Source organism: Dryobates pubescens, chromosome 23, assembly GCF_014839835.1.
Source record: "Dryobates pubescens isolate bDryPub1 chromosome 23, bDryPub1.pri, whole genome shotgun sequence".
In the NCBI taxonomy this organism is placed as follows: domain Eukaryota; kingdom Metazoa; phylum Chordata; class Aves; order Piciformes; family Picidae; genus Dryobates; species Dryobates pubescens.
In genome coordinates, this window is record NC_071634.1 from 15,590,813 (window position 1) to 15,609,745 (window position 18,933).

An 18,933-nucleotide genomic window follows, 5' to 3' on the forward strand; every position below is an offset into this window, starting at 1 on the left:
GTGCCCTTGGTCTGACCCAGCTGTGCCCTGTCTGCCCTGAACAGAGGGTGGAGAGGCAGGAGACCTGGGGTGGCCTTGGCAGCACCCATGGGTGCTCTGGGGGCAGTGCCATAGTGGGGCAATGCCATGGCAGGGCAGTGTCATGGTGGGATGATGCTGTAATGCTGCAGGAGGGTGATGCCATGGTGGGCCAATGCCATGCTGGGGAGCCACTGTGGAGGGACAATGCTGTGGTGAGGTGATGCTGTGACAGGGGGATGCCATGGCAGGGCTCTGCATGGGTGCCAGGGACAAACAGGGAGCAATGTTTTCTCCCCACACTTGCTGGTGTGATGAGATTCTTCTGAGTTTGAGCCTCCAGAGCCCTGAGGGGTGGCAAAAACCCCAGGGAAAGAGCAGGTCCCCAGCACAGCCCCCCCTGCCTGGCAGCCATCCTGGTTCCTTCATCCTCATGAGCCCATGGGCCACCACCTCCCGGTGCCCACGCTGAGAAAGGGGTCTGGGATGGGGGTCCCTGGGGGTCCTGCACGGGAGACAGGCGGTCTGAACACACAGTCCCTGGTGACCTCACCAGCAAATTAGGGACAGGCAGCCTGGGAATGTCACTAGGGAGCGACGGAGGCACAGAGAAGGGACCCAGCAGCCCTGACCCTCTCGGCTGAGGCGGTGCAGCGGTCCCCAAGGCAGAGCTGCTGCTCAGGTCCCCCCCGGCCCCGTGCCCCCTGCTCGGGCCCTCTCTGCAGGTTTATTTTCCTTTCCTGGAGAACTCCAGCTGACCCAGTTCAGGAAACATTCGCTGACTGGTGGCAGGGGCTGGGGGGAGCCGGGCGGGGGGAGCGCAGCCTGCGTGCCTCTGATCCCGGCGCTCACAGCCTCCCCTCGTTAGCAGCTAACGAACCAGCCCGGCTGGCTAATGCTTTCCAGATGCCCGGCTGCTGGGGGCAAGGGGCTGGAACAGGGGATGGCAGGGCGTGACGTGCCACCCTGCACAGCCACAGCCCTGCTCCAGCCCCTCCGTGCACCACAGAGGGGACCCCAGGGCTGGGACAAGGACCCAGAGGTCTGCTCATCATTCTCCTCCTTCATGGCAGGCACCTTGGGATGAGGACCTTGGGATGATGGCACCTTGGGATGAGGACCCAGAGGACTAGCTGGACTGGCAGGCAGGACCTCACCAGGAGTTTGGCCTCAGCTGTGGCAGTGATGGGCAGGGGAAGGGGAAAAGCCAGGAAGGAAGCTGGCACAGCCACGGGCAGGGCATAATGCCAGGCCTGAAGAGATGAAAGGTCCAGGGAGCACCACGGAGGCACTGGGGTGTCCTGGGGAAGTTGGGGACACGTGGCAGCAGGGCAAGATTGGCAAGAGCAGGCTGCTGTGCAGGGCTGTGGTTTGCTTTGTGGAGGGAGCTCACAGCTGGACCAGGAGGATCACAGCCCTGGGGCTTCATGGCCAGGGGAGGAGGATCACAGCCATGGGAGGGTCATGGCTGGATGAAGCAGATCATGCCCAGGAGGAGTCATGGCTGGACCAGGTGGATCAGGGCCAGGAAGGTGACAGGTGGACCATGCAGATCACACTCAGGAGGTCACAGGTTCCTATCATTTCCTTATGCCCAGCTCCCTGGCACCTGGGGTACTCCTGGCATCCAGATCCAGCGGGGGGCAACCGCAGGCAGATCTGGGGACCCCTCAGTAAGGGGGAAACTGAGGCACAGGCAGTTTGCCAGCAGCTGTTTGCTGACAGCTTGTGACAAGCCATCTGCCAGCTGGACACAGATGGTCCCTGCCTGCTGGTGCTTTCCATCTCCATGGGGTTCCCATGGGAAGCCCCCAAAAGACCCCTGGGGAAGCACTCAGCTGACTCAGTAGTACAAGAGTGGAGTGAGTTGGGTCATGGGGGTCTGATGACCAGGGCAGGACCTCAGAGGGACCCAAACAGCCCAAGGAGCCGCAGGGAGCAGAGCAATGGTAAACCGGTTGGTGGTCACCATGCCTGCCCACGCTCACCACAGCCTTCAGCCCCAGCAGGCAGCTGCTCTGCCTTCGGTCAGAGCTGGCTGCGAGCAGGGGCTGGGCTGTGAGAAGGAAGTGAGCTGTCCCTTCCCAGGCTGGGTGTGCTCCCTTCCGGCTCCTGGTGCGCTGGAGGGGGCTCTGCGGGCACCAGCACCTCCTCCTCCGTGGCATCTGGCTTGGCATCGAGCTCTTGAAGACCTCCATCTGGTTTGTGGTGCCTGCCTTCACCCCATTCGCACTGCCCTCTGCATCCCCCTCCTCCGGCCCCCACACTGGCACACCTAGCCGTGGGGTGTGATGATGATGATGGTGCTGACGGTGCTGACGGCGGGGATGAAGCTTGCCCTCTTCGCGCTGCACGGGAAGGACCAGCTCTCTGCTTTCCTTGCCTCAGGAGATGCCCTCTGCCTTTGGAGCAGCAGACTGGGTGACTGGGCGGAAGGGCACCGGCAGCCCATGCCAACCACAGGGCTGTGCCCTGACGGCGGCTGCCCCATCTGCAGGGAGGGGACACCGGTGCCAGCCCCGGGAGCATGCCAGTGTGCCAGCGTGGGGGACAGGGAATGCACCAGCCCGGCCCGGCCCGGCCCGGCTCGGCTCGCAGGGTTTGTTTTCCTCCCCGAGTCCCGGGCAGGGTCCGGTGCTCGCTTCCCAGCCCCGGTTCCCCGTTCTGCTCCCGGGTTTCCTGTCCCGGCGAGGCATTTCCATGGGCCGTGCCTCAATTCCCGGAAAGCGCTACCTCATCCTTGAGCAGCGGCCAGGGAAGCAAACACAGGCGGAGCCCCCTCCGCCCCTCGCTTCCCCTCCTCTTCCTCTCCTGCCACAGCCTTCCCCGGCTCCGGGGCAGCGATGCTGGGCAGGGCTCCGGAGCGGGGAGACCAAGATCTCCCTGTTCCTGCCACCCGATCTGGCACCTCGCCCCCTGCCAGCCCCGGTACAGCCCCCAGACATCACCTCAACCCCTGCCAGCCCCGGTACAGCCCCCAGACATCACCTCAACCCCTGGCAGCCCCGGTACAGCCCCCAGACATCACCTTGCCCCCTGCCAGCCCCAGCACAGCCCCCAGACATCACCTCAACCCCTGGCAGCCCCAGTACCACACTGGCACACCCCAGCACAGCCCTCAACCATCACTTCAACCCCTGGCAGCCTTTACACAAGCCTGGCACAGCCCAGTACAGCTGGGCACCTGCATGCCCTGGAGAGCAGGTTTTGTGTGCAGCCAGTGCAGGGAGCAGGGTCCACCACACGTGTTGGGGGCTGTGCACACGTGCTGAGGGCTGTGCACACGTATGGACCTCTGTGTGCTCAGGACCCCACAGCCCAGCTCCTGCCCAGCCTGCCTGCAGCAGCTGCCCACCACACAGCTGGGCACCTTCCAGGCTCTTTCCAGGTCCCAAACTCAGGCTCCTGGCTGGCTGGTCAGGTCCAGCAACTTCATCACTGCTTCAGGGACCTGAGAGCCTGGCCCCAGCCTCTTGCCCCCTGCCCTTTAGCTCTTGCTCAGCATTGCTCAGCTCCCCTCTGGGGCTGCTCTTCTCCAGGCTCCAGAGCCCCAGGGCTCTCAGCCTTTGCTCCTCACAGGGATGCTCCAGGCCCCTCAGCACCTTCATAGCCCCTGCTGGACTCTCTCCAGCAGTTCCCTGTCTCTTCAACTGGGAAGCCCAGAACTGGACCCAGTCCTCCAGATGTGGCCTCCCTAGGGTAGAGTAGAGGGTGGGGAGGACCTTCCTCACGCTGCTGGCCACACTCTTCTTCATGTACCCCTGAGAGATGGACAGACAGACAGGCACAGAGCCAGCAGTGGGTAGGGATGGGCTCAGGGAGCCATGGAGCTACCTCCAGTGTCTCAGCCAGGATAAAGAGAGTGATCCCAACTGGGAGGGAAACACGTGGGGAGGTAGAAAAGACAAATGAGCAGGGTGAGGAGGAGGAGGATTGTCGGTGTCTCTCACCCCAGCATCCCTGTCCCCAGCTGGCTTGGGACCATTGTCCTGCTCAGGGGTTTCTCTCCCCTCTCCAGCCCACAGCCTCTTGGCTCAGGGAGCCGCAGCAAGCCCGGGGCCAACAGGGGGGTTTACGTTTGGTTCCGCCGGCGCTGGCCCTGCTCCTCCTCCTCCTGCTCCCACATCTGCAGCTGGAATTGCAATTTGAGGCGCGGGCTGGGCTGGGCTGGCCGGGACTGGGAGTGGGAGGAAGGCGCTGGGGGAAGCCAGAGGAAGCTGGAGAGCTGGAAGGGGCTGTGCGGTGGGGCCAGCTGTGAGGGCAGACTGGCGCTGGAGCTGCTGCGCCTTGCCGGTGGGCAGCGGGAGCCAGCACTCAGCTGGCACAGCTGGAGTGAGAAGGTGGTGGCTGGACTGAGGGGTCCCCAGCCTGTGCCTCCTCCCCAAGGTAAGCAGCTGTGGGGCTTTGTGCAAGCTGGAGACTCCCCAGGGTGCTGGGAGAGAGGAGACCTGCCCAAGGTGTGGGCACAGCAGGGGCCTGGCATCACCCTGGCAGGGGTGAGGGTGTCACCTCCCCGCTGGCTGGGACGTCTGAGGACACTGCCCAGTTAGGGGGCACTGGCACAGAGGGTACTGGGAGGGATCAGGACTCCTGTAGCCTGTCCCCAGCAAGGCTGTGGGCACGGGTGGGAGTGGGGACTGTAGTGTGAGCCCCTCCTGAGCTTCTACAGACGCTGTGCCCTTGGCCCCTGTCCTGGGGAACCGCTGCTGTGACCCACAACCCGCAGGGGTAGTGCTGTGACCACGGAGAGGCTGCAAGTGCCACAGCAGCCCGTGCCAGGGCAGGCAGTGCCAGGGACATCCTGCCAGCTCCCGCGTCCCAGCTGTGGCCGAGCGATGGCCGCGGGCAGGGGACAACTGCCACAGATGCCCACGGAAAGCTGAGAGCTTCCCCTGCCCGTTCCGGGGGCTCCTGAATCCTGCTGGCTCCCAGCACGGGAGGCTTGTGGAGACCAACACCTCCTCCCGCCGCCCGCACATCTGGAGCCCGGCCCCACAGCTGCCCGCCCTCCGCCCCCACCCCGAACCGGGGCAGCCCAAGCCGTGGGGCCGCCGTGCCCAGCAAAGCCGCTGTCCCGGTGCCACCCTTGCGATGCCAGGCAAAAACCCCCTGCCCGGCTCAGCCGTCCTGAAGCCCTCCCGGGGCTGTTTCCTTTCCCTGTTTCCGTCAGCCCCTGCGGAGGCGGAAATGGTGGAAAAGCCTCAAAAACGCTGCCCCGGCACAAACTGCCTCCGGCAGCGCCGGGACCTGCTGGCACCATCAGCCCAGCACCGGGACCTGCTGGCACCATCACCCCAGCACCGCTCCCGGCGCTGGGACCTGCTGGCATCATCACCCCAGCACCGGGATCTGCTGGCACCATCACCCCAGCACCGCTCCCAGCACCGGGACCTGCTGGCACCATCAGCCCAGCGCCGGGACCTGCTGGCACCATCAGCCCAGCACCGGGACCTGCTGGCACCATCAGCCCAGCACCGCTGCCAGCGCTGGGGGCTGCTGCCGTGACCCTGGCAGGGGGCTGCGGGCACCACCCAGGATCTGCCTGGGGATGGGGGTGGAGGGCATAAAGGCTCAGCACAGATGGGGAGGGGGATCCACTTCCATCCACTGCCTGGGGTTGTGGGGGTGCTGGGCTTGCTGGGTGCCCCAAAGCCCCACCAGAGCCTAGCTGGCACAAGGATGGTGATGACCACCCAGAAGAAACCCCTGGGAGGGCTGGGGGATACCTCAGTTCCTTGGTGTGCTGCTGCCAGGGTGGGCTGAGCCCCACTCATTTTCCCTGCCAGGACTCCAGGCAGGGGCTTGGGGATGAAGGTGGCCATCAGCCAGACCCTCCAGTGAGTCCTGCTCTTGGTTTGGTTTGCTGAGATGGAGGATTTCAGCCAGCTGGAGCTAGAGGGTCTGCACAGGCTCTAGACCACCCACCTGGACTGTTCTGTGGCCACTTAGGGGCAAGGAATGAAACCTCTGAGTCCACAGAGCCCAAGTTCTTGCTTCTCCCTCCTGCTTGGTCTCCAGCTCCATGCAGCAGTCAGGTGTGGGAAGCCTCCTCTGGGGCACAGAGGATGTCCCTGCACAGCCCACCCCAGACTGGGCTCTTGTGGTGACAGACTCAGGGTGACCCCCACCTGGCCCCAGAGCAGCACAAGGTGGGGTCCAACCTGCAGCCAGGACAAGTGGTCACCAAACCCAGGAGCAGAGGTGCTGTGGGGACAGACACACAGCCCCAGTGCTGAAGGGGGGAGCCCCAGAGCACCTCCTCTGCTGCACCTTGAATCCTGGGCTCAGTTTTGGACCCCTCGCTCCACGAGGCACATTGAGGTGCTTCAGAGTGTCCAGAGCCCAGCAAAGGTGGTGCAGGGTCTGGAGCAGAAGTCTTGTGAGGAGCAGCTGAGGGAGCTGGGGTTGGTCAGCCTGCAGCAAAGGAGGCTGAGACCTCCTGGCTCTCTACAAGTCCCTGAAAGGAGGTTGCAGCCAGCTGGGGGTTGGTCTGTTCTACCAAGGAACAAGTGATGGGATGAGAGGAAGCAGCCTCAAGTTGCACCAGAGGAGGTTTAGGTTGGACATGAGGAACAATTTCTTCCCCTGGAGGGTTGCCAAGGGCTGGCCCAGGCTGCCCAGGGCAGTGGTGGAGTCTCCATCCCGGGAGGGGTTTCGGAGCTGTGCAGAGGTGGTGCTGGGGGCCATGGTTTGGTGGTGCCCTGGCAGTGCTGGGTTAGGGGTTGGATTCTACACTCTTGGAGGTCTTTTCCTTGACTCCAGGGCACTCTCATAACCTCATGCAAAGCTCAGTTCTGGCAGAGATGCCACTCAGTCACCTCTGCCTGCCAGACACCCCCCTGTGCCCCGACAGGACCACCAGCACCACTCTCCCCACTGCAGTCTGACCTGCAGCCTCAGCTCCTCCTCACTCAGTCCCTCACCACCCCTTCCACCAGGGTAGCCAGAGCCAAACCCAGCTCTGGGGAAAGCCTCACCACCTGCCATTTTTAGCAGAAGGCTTTCCTCAGGGGGCTGGTCAAGAGCAGGATCAGGCCAGCAGTGCGTGGGTAGGTTGGGCTTGGAGCAAAGCCTCACCCAGGAGAGCTCAGCCTTGTCCTGAGCCCCACAGCTCAGCAGGATGAAGGTGGTCGGTGTGGGGCAGGCAGCCTGGGGGGGTGATGGGAAGCAGAGAGCCAGGAGATGGTTTGGCAACTGGGGAAGCAGTTTTGGAGCTGGTCAGGACTGGGTCACCCCCAGCAGGGCACCCAGGACTGCAGTGCCCAGGCAGGGCTCAAATCTCTCCAGAGAAGGAGGCTCCACAACCCCCCTGGGCAGCCTGCTCCAGGGCTCCAACACCCTAAAAGGTGTTCAGCTGGAACCTCCTGGGCTCCACTTTGTGCCCACTGCCCCTTGTGCTGTCCCTGGGCACCACTGAGCAGAGTCTGGCCCCAGCCTCTTGCCCCCTGCCCTTTAGCTCTTGCTGAGCATTGCTCAGCTCCCCTCTGGGGCTGCTCTTCTGCAGGCTCTCAGCCCCAGGGCTCTCATTGTCCCTCCTGCTTCTCTTGCAGCCTGGACGGCCAGGCCATGGCGATGCTCCTGGAGCCTGGGCTGCAGAGCCTGCGGATGGGTAAGGCTGCTGCCCAGGGAGGCTGCTCGCTGGGGGCAGCGTTGGGTGGTGGGACCCCTGTGCCCTGCACTCCCCCCACCAGCAGAGATGGGCACTCCAGACCTCTCTCCCTTCTCCCCACACAGCCACACAGTGTGTCCATCCCTCCCTCCCTCCATTCAGCATTTCATCTATCCCTCCATTCATCCCTCTCTCCCTCCTATCCATCCATCCATCCCTCCTTCCTTCCCTCCCTCCCTCCTTCCATCCATCCATCCATCCATCCATCCATCCATCCATCCACCCATCCATCCATCCTTTCATCCATCCATCCATCCATCCATCCTTTCATCCATCCATCCATCCATCCATCCATCCATCCATCCATCCATCCATCCATCCTTCCATCCTTCCTTCCTTCCATCCATCCATCCATCCCTCCTCCTTTCCCTCCCTCCCTCCCTCCCTCCTTCCTTCCTTCCATCCATCCATCCATCCATCCATCCATCCATCCATCCATCCATCCCTCCCTCCCTCTCTCCCTCCCTCCATTCCTTCCTCCCTCCCTCCTTCCATTCCTCCCTTCCCTCCACAGCCATCCCCATGTCTGTGCCATGCAGGACCCCCCCACACACACAGGGGTGACCAGAGCCAGCTGTGCTGGGGAAACCTGACGCTGCCAACAGAAGCTGGGGAAGATCCTGAGCACAGAGGCCATGGAAGGTCCATGCAGGGTCCCCCCAGAGCGCTGGGTGTCCACACAGCACTGGCTGCTGGCCCCAGCCCTGGACCCACTGGAAAGAAGCTTCCTGGTGGTCCTGGGCTGTGCCTCCAGACCCCCCAGGCTCAAGGCCTGGCTGTGACACCAGCTCCCTGCCCAGCCTGGACACCACTTCCTCCCCTCCCCAAGGTGGGGGGACAGCAGCCTCCCCCCCAGCTCAGGGCTCTGCCAGCACACAGCAATGCCCACAGGGATGCTCCTGTTTGTCATGGATCAAATATTCATGGCACAGACACAGGGCTACAGGGAAAGGCACTTATGGAGGGGGTGTGAGGGGATGGGAGCTGCGTCCCTCCCCCTGGCACAGCTCCCGGGGGGGCGTGGGGCACCGAGCCCAGGGCAAGCAACGTGCCAGCCGCTCAGCTCTCGGCCAGCTTGCTCCCAGGACCCCACTGCCAGGGCTTGGGGTGCCCACACAGCCAAGGCCAGCCCCAACCCCACAGCCTCTGCTGTTGGGGGGTCTCAGAGCGCTGTCACTGCTGGCTCTGGCGGTCCCAAGCTTCCAGAGGGATTTAGGGAGCTGCCCCTTGGGCATCCCGGTGCAGACTGGTGGCAGTGGGGGGTGGGTGCACCTGGCCACAGACACTGCTGCCAGCTCTTCTCTGGCCACTGTGCCCACCTTGGGGGGGGAGGGATGGACCCCTGGGAGCTCACCAGTGCTAACACCAGGTGCAACTGGTACCTGGTGTCAGATACCATTGGTACCAGTACCCAGATACCCTTGGATACCAGTTGGTACCATGAAGAGGCACCAAGAGGTCTGTTAGTTTAATTAGTGCTAATTATTAGGTCCTCCCTTACATATGTCTGAGAGAGGGTGGCAGCTCCTGCAGCCCAGCATTCTCCTGCGTGGAACCCACCAGGAGCAGCCCCAGCAGCTGCTGCCTCTGCCTCAGGCTGTCATGCACTGCAGGGAGGATGACTGAGCTCCTTCACCAGGGGAGGCTCAGGGGGCCATTCCCACCCCAGCCTCCCCTTGCTGTGTTCCCAGGTGCCAATGGTGAGCGGTGCCACACACCATCCCCTCCTGGCTCCCCAGGGACACTCCATGACAGCTGCAGCATCGCCCCCCTGACGCCCTCCCAGTCACCGGTAAGCCACTCCTGGGGGCCCTGGGGTCCTTCTCCCTGGCACTGCCCCCTCTGATCCTTCCCTGGTCACTGGTCACCCACCCCTCTATCTCCTCTCCCACTCTGGTTGCCTTCCTCACCTCACACCCTGAAGGAAGGTGGGTCCCTGAGCTGTGGGCTTTAGGGCATGAAGGTCTTTTCTCCCCCACAAGCCCTCAGCCAGGCTGCCCAGGGCAGTGCTGGAGCAGTCTCCACCCCTGGAGGGCTTCCAAAGCCACGGAGATGTGGTGCTGAAGGCCATGGTTTGGTGGTGGCCTGGCAGTGCTGGGTTAGGGGTTGGACTCGGTGATCTCAAACTGATCCTGAGATTCCAGCACAGGGGGCAGGAGAGAGAGGAGCTGCAGGAGTCTGAACTCATTGCAAAGCTCTCCTGGCCTCACCTCGCTCTGCTTGGGCAGCCCAGGGGAGTGCAGAGGGATGCAGGCAGGGAATGTGGCACGGAGCCGCTCCCTGCCCAGCTCTCCTTGTCCTTGCAGCTCCCTGAAGATGCCCATTTAGGAGCCAACCAGCTCAGCCCTGCTCGGCAGCAGCTCTTCTCGGGGCCAGCTAATGCCTGCACTTAGCAGATCTGCTCTGGGCTCGTTAAAAGTTAATGAAGGCTTTTAGCTCTGCCTGCCTGCCCCACGTGCTGCCAGCCTGCACGGGGAGCTGGCACGGGTGGGGGGCTCACCACCTCCTCCTGGCTCCTTCTCCGTGCAAGGGAGGGAGGGGGATCCCAAAAGCAGCCCCAGAAAAGCATCAGGTGGAGGAGGCAGCAGTGGGAACCCCCTCAGGCAGCCGGGCCAGGAAGGTTTTGGGTTGGGGGGAGCCCATGGGGGTGTCTAGGATGAGGTTCCTCAGGCTGGGAAGGAAGGCTTGGGGGAATCTCAGCTTAAATCTGCCAGGGTTCAGGTGCAGAGGGCTCAGCACCGCCCCAGCCCAGGAAGCAACCGGGAACCCATCGCCACACCAGCAGCTGCCATGGACATCCACCCCTCTCTGGGGCTACCCAAACCCTCTTGTCCCATGGAACTCACCTTTGGGAACCACCACAGGGACCTCCCCCAGCCCCTCTTGTAGGTGTTTTGGAGCTGTGTAAGAGGAGGGGGGAACCATGTCACCTCTGCGGGCAGAGATCGCAGTGCCTGGGAGCCTGAGCCAGCAAGAGTTAACCCTCCCTGGGTTGTTGTGCCCCTCTTCTGGAAGCAGCCAGCCCAGCCTCGGTGCCCACCCCTCACCACTGCCCCCTGTGTTTCAGAGGAGTGAGGCTCGTGCCCAGCAAGCCCCCACCTTTGCCGTGGTGGTGGCCATCGACTTCGGCACCACCTCCAGCGGCTATGCCTTCAGCTTCTCCACTGACCCTGAGGCCATCCACATGATGAGGTGAGCAGCAGCCAGAGGCCCCAGGGCGGCTCCCAGAGCTCTTCAAGGGATTTGGCTGCCCAGAGGGAGGCGATTTGGCTTGCTGGGAGGAGGAGAAGGAGCTAGGCTGGGTGGTGAGCATCCTGGGGATCATCACGGGTGAGGGATGCTCCCTGGAGGAAGAAGCCTGTGAAAGGCATCTTGCATGAAGCAGGAGGATGGAATGCTACAGGCTTGGGCAAGAAGGACATTGAGGTGCTGGAGCATAGCCAGAGGGGGGGAGGAAAGCTGGTGAGGGGTCTAGAGCACCAGTCTTGGAGAAGCAGCTGAGGGAGCTGGGGTTGTTCAGCCTGGAGGACAGGAGGCTGAGGGGAGACCTCCTGGCTCTCTACAGCTCCCTTGAAAGGAGGCTGCAGCCAGCTGGGGCTTGGTCTCTTCTCCCAAGGGTGAAGAGAAAATGGCCTCAAGTTGCACCAGGGGAGGTTTAGGTGGGACATGAGGAACAATTTCTTCCCCTTGAGGGTTGTCAAGGGCTGGCCCAGGCTGCCCAGGGCAGTGGTGGAGTCTCCATCCCTGGAGGGGATGTGGTGCTGAGGGCCATGGCTCGGTGGTGCCCTGGCAGTGAGGTGCTTAAGGCTGTGCCCACACAGCCAACTGAAATGGGGCCCAGGCAGCTCCCTGGGCTCGAGGTTTATGAGCTGCTCTTGGCTCCTGGTTGCAGGAAATGGGAAGGAGGAGACCCAGGGGTGGCCAACCAGAAGACCCCCACCAGCCTCCTGCTGACCCCTGAGGGAGCCTTCCACAGCTTCGGCTACACAGCCAGGGACTACTACCACGACCTGGACCCCGAGGAAGCTCGTGACTGGCTCTACTTTGAGAAGTTTAAGATGAAGATCCACAGCACCAGTGTAAGCCCCTGCTGCCCCAGGACCTCCTCAGGGGACTGCCAGGCACCTGGGGCAGGCTGGATGTGAGCTGAGCCGGCCTCACGCTGCGGAAAGCAGAGAGCTCCCTTGGTGGGGTCTGGAGAAGCTCTGCCCCACTGCTGGCTCACACACAGCAGGGCTACAGCCTGCTGCAGGGGGGGGGAATTTTTAGTTGCCCCCCATCAGAGCTGCTCCTGGACAGGTGGATGCTTATGAGGTTCTACACCAGCAGTGCAAGGTCCTGATGTGAGTCGTCGCAGCCCCCAGCGTCAGGCCAGGCTGAAGGGCTGGAGAGCAGCCCTGAGGAAAGGACTTGGGGGTGCAAAGCTGGACAGGAGCTGGCACTGTGCACTCAGCCCAGACCAAACCTCTCCTGTGCTGGTCCCCAGTAGTGTGGGCAGCAGGGGCAGGGAGGGGATTCTGCCCCTCTGCTCTGCTCAGACCCCACCTGCAGTGCTGGGGCCAGCTCTGGAGTCCTCAGCACAGACAGGGACCTGTCAGAATGGGGCCAGAGGAGGCCACAGCAATGCTGGGAGGGTGGAAGCCCTCTGCTGTGAGGTCAGGCTGAGAGAGTTGGGGTTGTGCAGCCTGGAGAAGAGAAGGCTGCAGGGAGACCTTCTGGTGGCCTTGCAGTGCTTAAAGGGGGAGGAAGCCATTCATTGTGAGGATGGTGAGACCCTGGCCCAGGCTGCCCAGGGAGGTGCCCCACAGCTGGAACCATTCCAGGGCAGGTTGTTTGGAGCTCTGAGCAACCTGCTCTGGCTGCAGATGTCCCTGCTGGCTGCAGGGGGGTCAGACCAGGTGACCTTTAAAGGTCCTTTCCAACTCAAGCCGTTGCATGATGTGCCACTTCAAGTGCCCACGCCCCAGCCAGTCTGCTTGGCAGGGTGAGGAGGAGCAGGGTGGGATGCTGGCCGCACCTCACGACCCTGTTTGCTGCTCCTGCTCTTCCTGGCAGGACCTCACCATGAAAACTGAACTAGAAGCTGTCAATGGGAAGAAAATGCAGGCCCTGGAGGTGTTTGCCCACGCACTGCGCTTCTTCAAGCAGCACGCCGTGCAGGTAGGACACCCAGCCCCCCAGCTGGGGCTCCTGCCACCACCACACAGCCTTCCCTGCCTCTTTCTCCCCCTCATCCCCTCTCTCCTCCCATCCCCTCTCTCCCCTCATCCCCTCTCTCCCCTCATTCCCTCTCTTCCCTCATCCCCTCTCTCTCCCCATCCCACTCTCCCCCCACACCCCCTCTCCCCTTCACCTCTTCTCCCCCTCATCCCCTCTCCCTCATCCCCTCTCCCTCATCCCCTCTCCCTCACCCCCTCCCATGTGCTGTTCTTCTTCTCCTCACACCAGAGCTGTGCTGCCCCAGCAGGCTGGGGCTCACTGGCTGCCTCTCTCTGGGCAGGAGCTGAAGGACCAGTGCCCATCCCTGCCCGAGCGAGATGCCATCCGCTGGGTCATCACCGTGCCAGCCATCTGGAAGCAGCCAGCCAAGCAGTTCATGAGGGAGGCTGCCTACAAGGTCAGGAGACCCCCAAGACCACCCAGTCCAGACATTACCTCAGCACTGCCAGGGGCACCACCAAACCATGGCCCTTAGCACGGCTTTGGGGCCCCTCCAGGGGTGGGGACTCCACCACTGCCCTGGGCAGCCTGGGCCAGCCCCTGACCACCCTTGCCACGAAGAAATTGTTCCTCATGTCCAACCTAAACCTCCCCTGGTGCAACCTGAGGCCATTCCCTCTTGTCCTGCCACTTGTTCCCTGGGAGAAGAGACCCCCCCACACCTTGCAGGGGGCTGCAGAGAGTGACAGATGATCCCCGAGGTCCCTTCCAACCTGCTCCTCCAGCACCTTCTCCTCCCTGACTGCCTGCCCTCCCCCCAGGCCGGTTTGGTGTCCCCGGAGAACCCTGAGCAGCTGCTGATCGCTCTGGAGCCCGAGGCTGCCTCCATTTACTGCAGGAAGCTTCGTCTCCACCAGCTGATCGACCTGAGCTGCAGACCCCCTGCCAACGGGCTGGCCCCCGACCACACCATCGACTCCAGCTTCCGGCAGGGTGAGGCACTGGGAGCTGCTGGAGGGGGCCTGGGGGGGTGGGGGGTGGGACTGCAGCCACAGCAGATGGAGCAGGCAGGGACCCCCAGCATTCTCTGGAGATGGGGACACTGTGTCAGAGGCAAGTGTGGCACCATGCCACAGGAGGTCCTGCCTGCTGCCCTCTCTGGAAGCCTTGGGGGTCCCACATCCCACCTTTTCCCCTCCCATTTCCCCCTTCCCAAGCCACGTGTCCCCCATGGTTGTAGCCCCTTTCATCTGCCCAGCCCACCCTCGACCTCCACCCACACTATCCCAGGTCCCCCCCCAACATCTCTCCCCTTTCTTCTCCCCTCATCTCCAGCTGGAGCCACCCTGGGGTCCCCCCAGCAGCTCTGCTTGGCCTCAACCACCCCCAGCTCTTCCATACTGGCCAAGGACTGGGGCTCCCCAGTCCCACCTCAACCAATGCCATAAACCCAGGACTGGGAGAGGACCCCCCCCGGGTTCAGTTGGGACCAGCTGAAACACCCATGGGATCCTGGGGGCTTCACTGGGGCAGCTGATTTGCCCAGTTAGGACCAAGCCCATAGCTGGGACCTGCTGGTGCCCACAGCCCCGGGCTTGCTGGGGTCACATCTGGATTTAGAGAGGGGCTTGAGGTCATCCTGGGGCTGAGGCTCAGGGAGCTGCTACCCTGTGGCCACCCCAGCCTGCTGAAAACAGACACAGGGTCATCCCATCTCCTCCAAGCACCTCCCCACCCTTCCGGGCTGCTCTGGGGGATGGAAACTCCACCCAGACCGGCTGGGAGAACTCGTGGCATCACCCAGGGACACCCCTAGGCTCAGGGACACCCCTAGGCTCAGGGACAGCTCTGGGTGGGACACAAGGTGAGGAGGGATCCTGAGCAGAGCAGGGGGATGGCGTCGGGGCCACGCCAGACATCCCAGTTGGAGAGGGGGGCAAGAACCCAGTGCTTGCAGTGCAGCATTCCCCCCCGCACCAGGGGTGACTCCAGGGGTGCTCCTGGACCCCCCAGGCTGATGCTGGTCCCTCCACTGTGTCCCTCAGCCCGGGAGCAGCTCCGGAGGTCCCGCCACAGCCGAACCTTCCTGGTGGAGTCAGGAGTCGGGGAGCTCTGGTCGGAAATGCAGGCAGGTAGGAGGGGGGACGGGCCCCCAGCAGCTGCCAGTGCCCTGGGGAGGGTTCACTGCGGGGGGGGAACACGAGCAGAGGGTCCCACTGATGCTGCCCGGTCCCTGGGGTCATCCTGGGATAGGGGCTGGGGGGCTGGATGCCCCTTCTGAGGGCGGTGACAGAGGTGAGCCTGCCCTGCTCTGTCCCTTGGCCTTGACCCAGTTGATGCTGCTGCTTAGGGCACGGTCTGTCTGTCACCTTCCTGTCCCCCTGTTCCAAGCCAGCACTGCCACATCCACCTCCTGCCCTCCAAAACTCCTTCTGCTGTGTTTCAGGAGGGGAGAACAGAACCCACCCCTCCCCACCCCCGCTCCGAAGCCCCTACTTTGGTTGTATCTGCATTTTTCCCTGGGGAAAACACAGCCACGGGGCCGTGCCCCTGGGATGGTGGGTCCCAGGGTGCCAGCCCTGCTGCTGGGAGGCTAGGGGAGCCCCACAGCCCCGACCCGGGCACTGTCCCTGCCTGCAGGTGACCGCTACATCGTGGCTGACTGCGGCGGCGGCACCGTGGACCTCACCGTGCACCAGATCGAGAAGCCGCAGGGCACGCTGAAGGAGCTCTACAAAGCCTCAGGTGGGCGGCAGCCCCCAGAGCCACCCTGCACCTGCCGGCTGGGAGCCTCCCTCCCGGGCGAGAGCCCCCTCCCTGCCAGCCGCAGGCTGGTGGCTGTGGCTGTGGCACCACCTGGTGTCGGCAGCGAGCGCGGCAGGGGCTGAGAGTTGGGCACAAGATGGTCGTGGGCCCCCAGCAGTAACCCATGGGCGACAGCCACCAGCCTGGGTGCCCCTGCAGAGCTGGGCACGGGGCTGGAAAGGCACCAAGCATCACCCAGGGACCCCCAACAAAGTGCCCTTTGTCCAGGGGACCGCTGCTCCCACTGCCTGCCCTCTCCCTGCTCCTGGGGGGCGTTCCTCTGCCAGCGCTGGACCTGCCCTTGTCCCCTGGCCCGGCCCTGGGTGGGAGGCTCCCCTCCACGTCCCCTCACCCTGATGCCCCCCGGGCAGAGCCGCAGCAGGGCTGGGGGCTGCGGCCCGGCACAGGAAATGCCCCAGCTGCTGCCCAGGGGACACGGTGATGGGGGCCATGGGGACAGGAGTGCCACGGGGATGCTGCCTGACCCAGCCCCTCTGCAGGGGGTCCCTACGGGGCCGTAGGGGTCGACCTGGCCTTCGAGAAGCTGCTGTGCCACATTTTCGGGGAGGATTTCATCGCCACCTTCAAAGCCAAGCGTCCTGCCGCCTGGGTGGACCTGACCATCGCCTTCGAAGCCCGGAAGAGGGCAGCAGCCCCCTCCCGCGCCAGCCCCCTCAACATCTCCCTGCCCTTCTCCTTCATCGACTTCTACCGCAAGCACCGCGGCCAGAACGTGGAGACCGCCCTCAAGAAGAGCAAGTGAGGACCTAGGGGGGGGGGGGAACAGTGGCCCTGGGGGGAGCTACATTTGGATGGGGCTAGAGGGCAAGGATAGGTCCTGGGTCTGCTGGGCTGGGAAGGGACAGCAGCAGCAGCTCCAGATGCAAATAGAAATGGGCAGATCCAGAAGGCTATGAGGAGACCTTCCTGTGGCCTTCCAGTATCTGAAGGGGGCTACAAGAAAGCTGGGGAGGGACTTTCTAGGCTGTCAGGGAGTGATAGGACTGGGGGGGATGGAGCAAAACTAGAAATGGGGAGATTCAGATTGGCTGTGAGGACGAAGTTGTTCCCCATGAGGGTGGTGAGAGCCTGGCACAGGTTGCCCAGGGAGGTGGTGGAAGCCTCATCCCTGGAGGTGTTTGCAGCCAGGCTGGAGGTGGCTGTGAGCAACCTGCTGTGGTGTGAGGTGTCCCTGCCCATGGCAGGGGGGTTGGGACTGGCTGAGCCTTGAGACCCCTTCCAGCCCTGACAGTTCTGTGATTCTCCTTCCCCAGTGTCAACTTCGTGAAGTGGTCGTCCCAAGGGATGCTGCGGATGTCCTCAGAGGCCATGAGCGAGCTCTTCCAGCCCACCATCAGCCAGATCATCAAACACATTGGTAGGTCCTGCAGCTGGAGCATCCCCTGGGACCCTGCACCCTGCAGTGCCACCTCCAGCCATGCCCCGTGCCCACCGCAGCAGGGGAGAAGGTCACAGGCAGCCCCCTCAGCCCTGCCCCAACATAGCATCACAGAATTGTCAGGGTTGGAAGAGACCTCAGGGATCATCCAGTTCCAACCCCCTGCCATGGGCAGGGACACCTCACACCACAGCAGGCTGCTCACAGCCACATCCAGCCTGGCTGCAAACACCTCCAGGGATGAGGCTTCCACCACCCTCCTGGGCAGCCTGTGCCAGGCTCTCACCACCCTCATGGGGGAGATCTTACCCCTGATATCTAATCTCCAACTCCCCATTTCTAGTTTTGCTCCATCCCCCCCAGTCCTATCACTCCCTACACCCTCAAAAGTCCCTCCCCAGCTTTCTTGTAGCCCCCTTCAGATACTGGAAGTCCACAATTAGGGCTCCTCAGTCTTCTCTTCTCCAGACTGCAAAACCCCAACTTTCTCGGCTTGTCCTCGTAGCAGAGCAGCTCCAGCCCTCTGCTCCTCCTCCTAACATCCCCCTTCCCTCCCCAGACGACCTCCTGAAGAAGCCAGAGGTCCAAGGCATCAAGTTCCTCTTCCTGGTGGGGGGCTTCGCGGAGTCAGCCATGCTGCAGAGAGCCATCCAGGCAGCCTTCGGCGCCGCCTGCCGCGTCATCATCCCGCAGGACGTGGGGCTGACCATCCTCAAGGGGGCCGTGCTCTTCGGCCTCGACCCCACCATCGTCCGCGTCCGCCGCTCCCCCCTCACCTACGGCGTGGGGGTGCTCAACAAGTTCGTGGAAGGGAAGCACCCCCGGGAGAAGCTGCTGGTGAAGGAGGGCAAGCAGTGGTGCACGGACATCTTCGAGAAGTTCGTCTCCGTCGACCAGTCGGTGGCGCTGGGGGAGGTGGTGCAGCGCAGCTACTGCCCGGCCCGCCCGGGCCAGCGCAAGACCATCATCAACATCTACTGCAGCGCCACCGACGACGTCGAGTACATCACCGACCCCGGCGTGCGCAAGTGCGGCACCGTCAGCCTGGAGCTGGAGGCGCTGGCCGACGACCCGGGCCGCGCCCGCCGGGAGATCCGCACCAGCATGCAGTTCGGGGACACCGAGATCAAGGTCACCGCCATGGACCTCCGCACCGCCAAGACCGTCAGGGCCACCATCGACTTCCTCTCCAACTGAGCGCCAGGCTCGCCATGGGGACAGCCAGGGAACGGCGGCCGGCTCTGGACCCCCACCAGCCTCTGTGTTGGGCTTCAGACCCTCACCAGCCTCTGTGTTGGACTCTGGACCAGCAGCTGCCTTGGGCTCCAGACCCTCACCAGCCCCCGCCCCGACCTTGGGCTCTGGACCCCCACCAGCCTCTGTGTTGGGCTTCAGACCCTCACCAGCCTCTGTGTTGGACTCTGGACCAGCACCTGCCTTGGGCTCCAGACCCTCACCAGCCCACACACATTGGGCTCTGGACCCCCACCAGCCTCTGTGTTGGGCTTCAGACCCTCACCAGCCTCTGTGTTGGACTCTGGACCAGCAGCTGCCTTGGGCTCCAGACCCTCATCAGCCCACACACATTGGGCTCTGGACCCCCACCAGCCTCTGTGTTGGGCTTCAGACCCTCACCAGCCTCTGTGTTGGACTCTGGACCAGCACCTGCCTTGGGCTCCAGACCCTCACCAGCCCACACACATTGGGCTCTGGACCCCCACCAGCCTCTGTGTTGGGCTTCAGACCCTCACCAGCCTCTGTGTTGGACTCTGGACCAGCAGCTGCCTTGGGCTCCAGACCCTCATCAGCCCACACACATTGGGCTCTGGACCCCCACCAGCCTCTGTGTTGGGCTTCAGACCCTCACCAGCCTCTGTGTTGG

General features: G+C 63.3%; 1 protein-coding gene across 1 annotated transcript; it reads left to right on the forward strand.

Moving 5' to 3' along the window:
- The first annotated feature begins 9,021 nt into the window (after positions 1–9,021).
- On the forward strand, positions 9,022–18,248 carry HSPA12B (heat shock protein family A (Hsp70) member 12B). Its single transcript, XM_054172102.1, has 12 exons — positions 9,022–9,145; positions 9,379–9,479; positions 10,755–10,879; positions 11,580–11,766; positions 12,743–12,847; positions 13,188–13,304; positions 13,669–13,840; positions 14,893–14,979; positions 15,488–15,592; positions 16,153–16,411; positions 16,927–17,030; positions 17,611–18,248. Exons 1-12 carry the CDS (start codon positions 9,022–9,024, stop codon positions 18,246–18,248), a joined length of 2,124 nt encoding a protein of 707 aa, XP_054028077.1.
- The last annotated feature ends 685 nt before the right edge of the window (positions 18,249–18,933 follow it).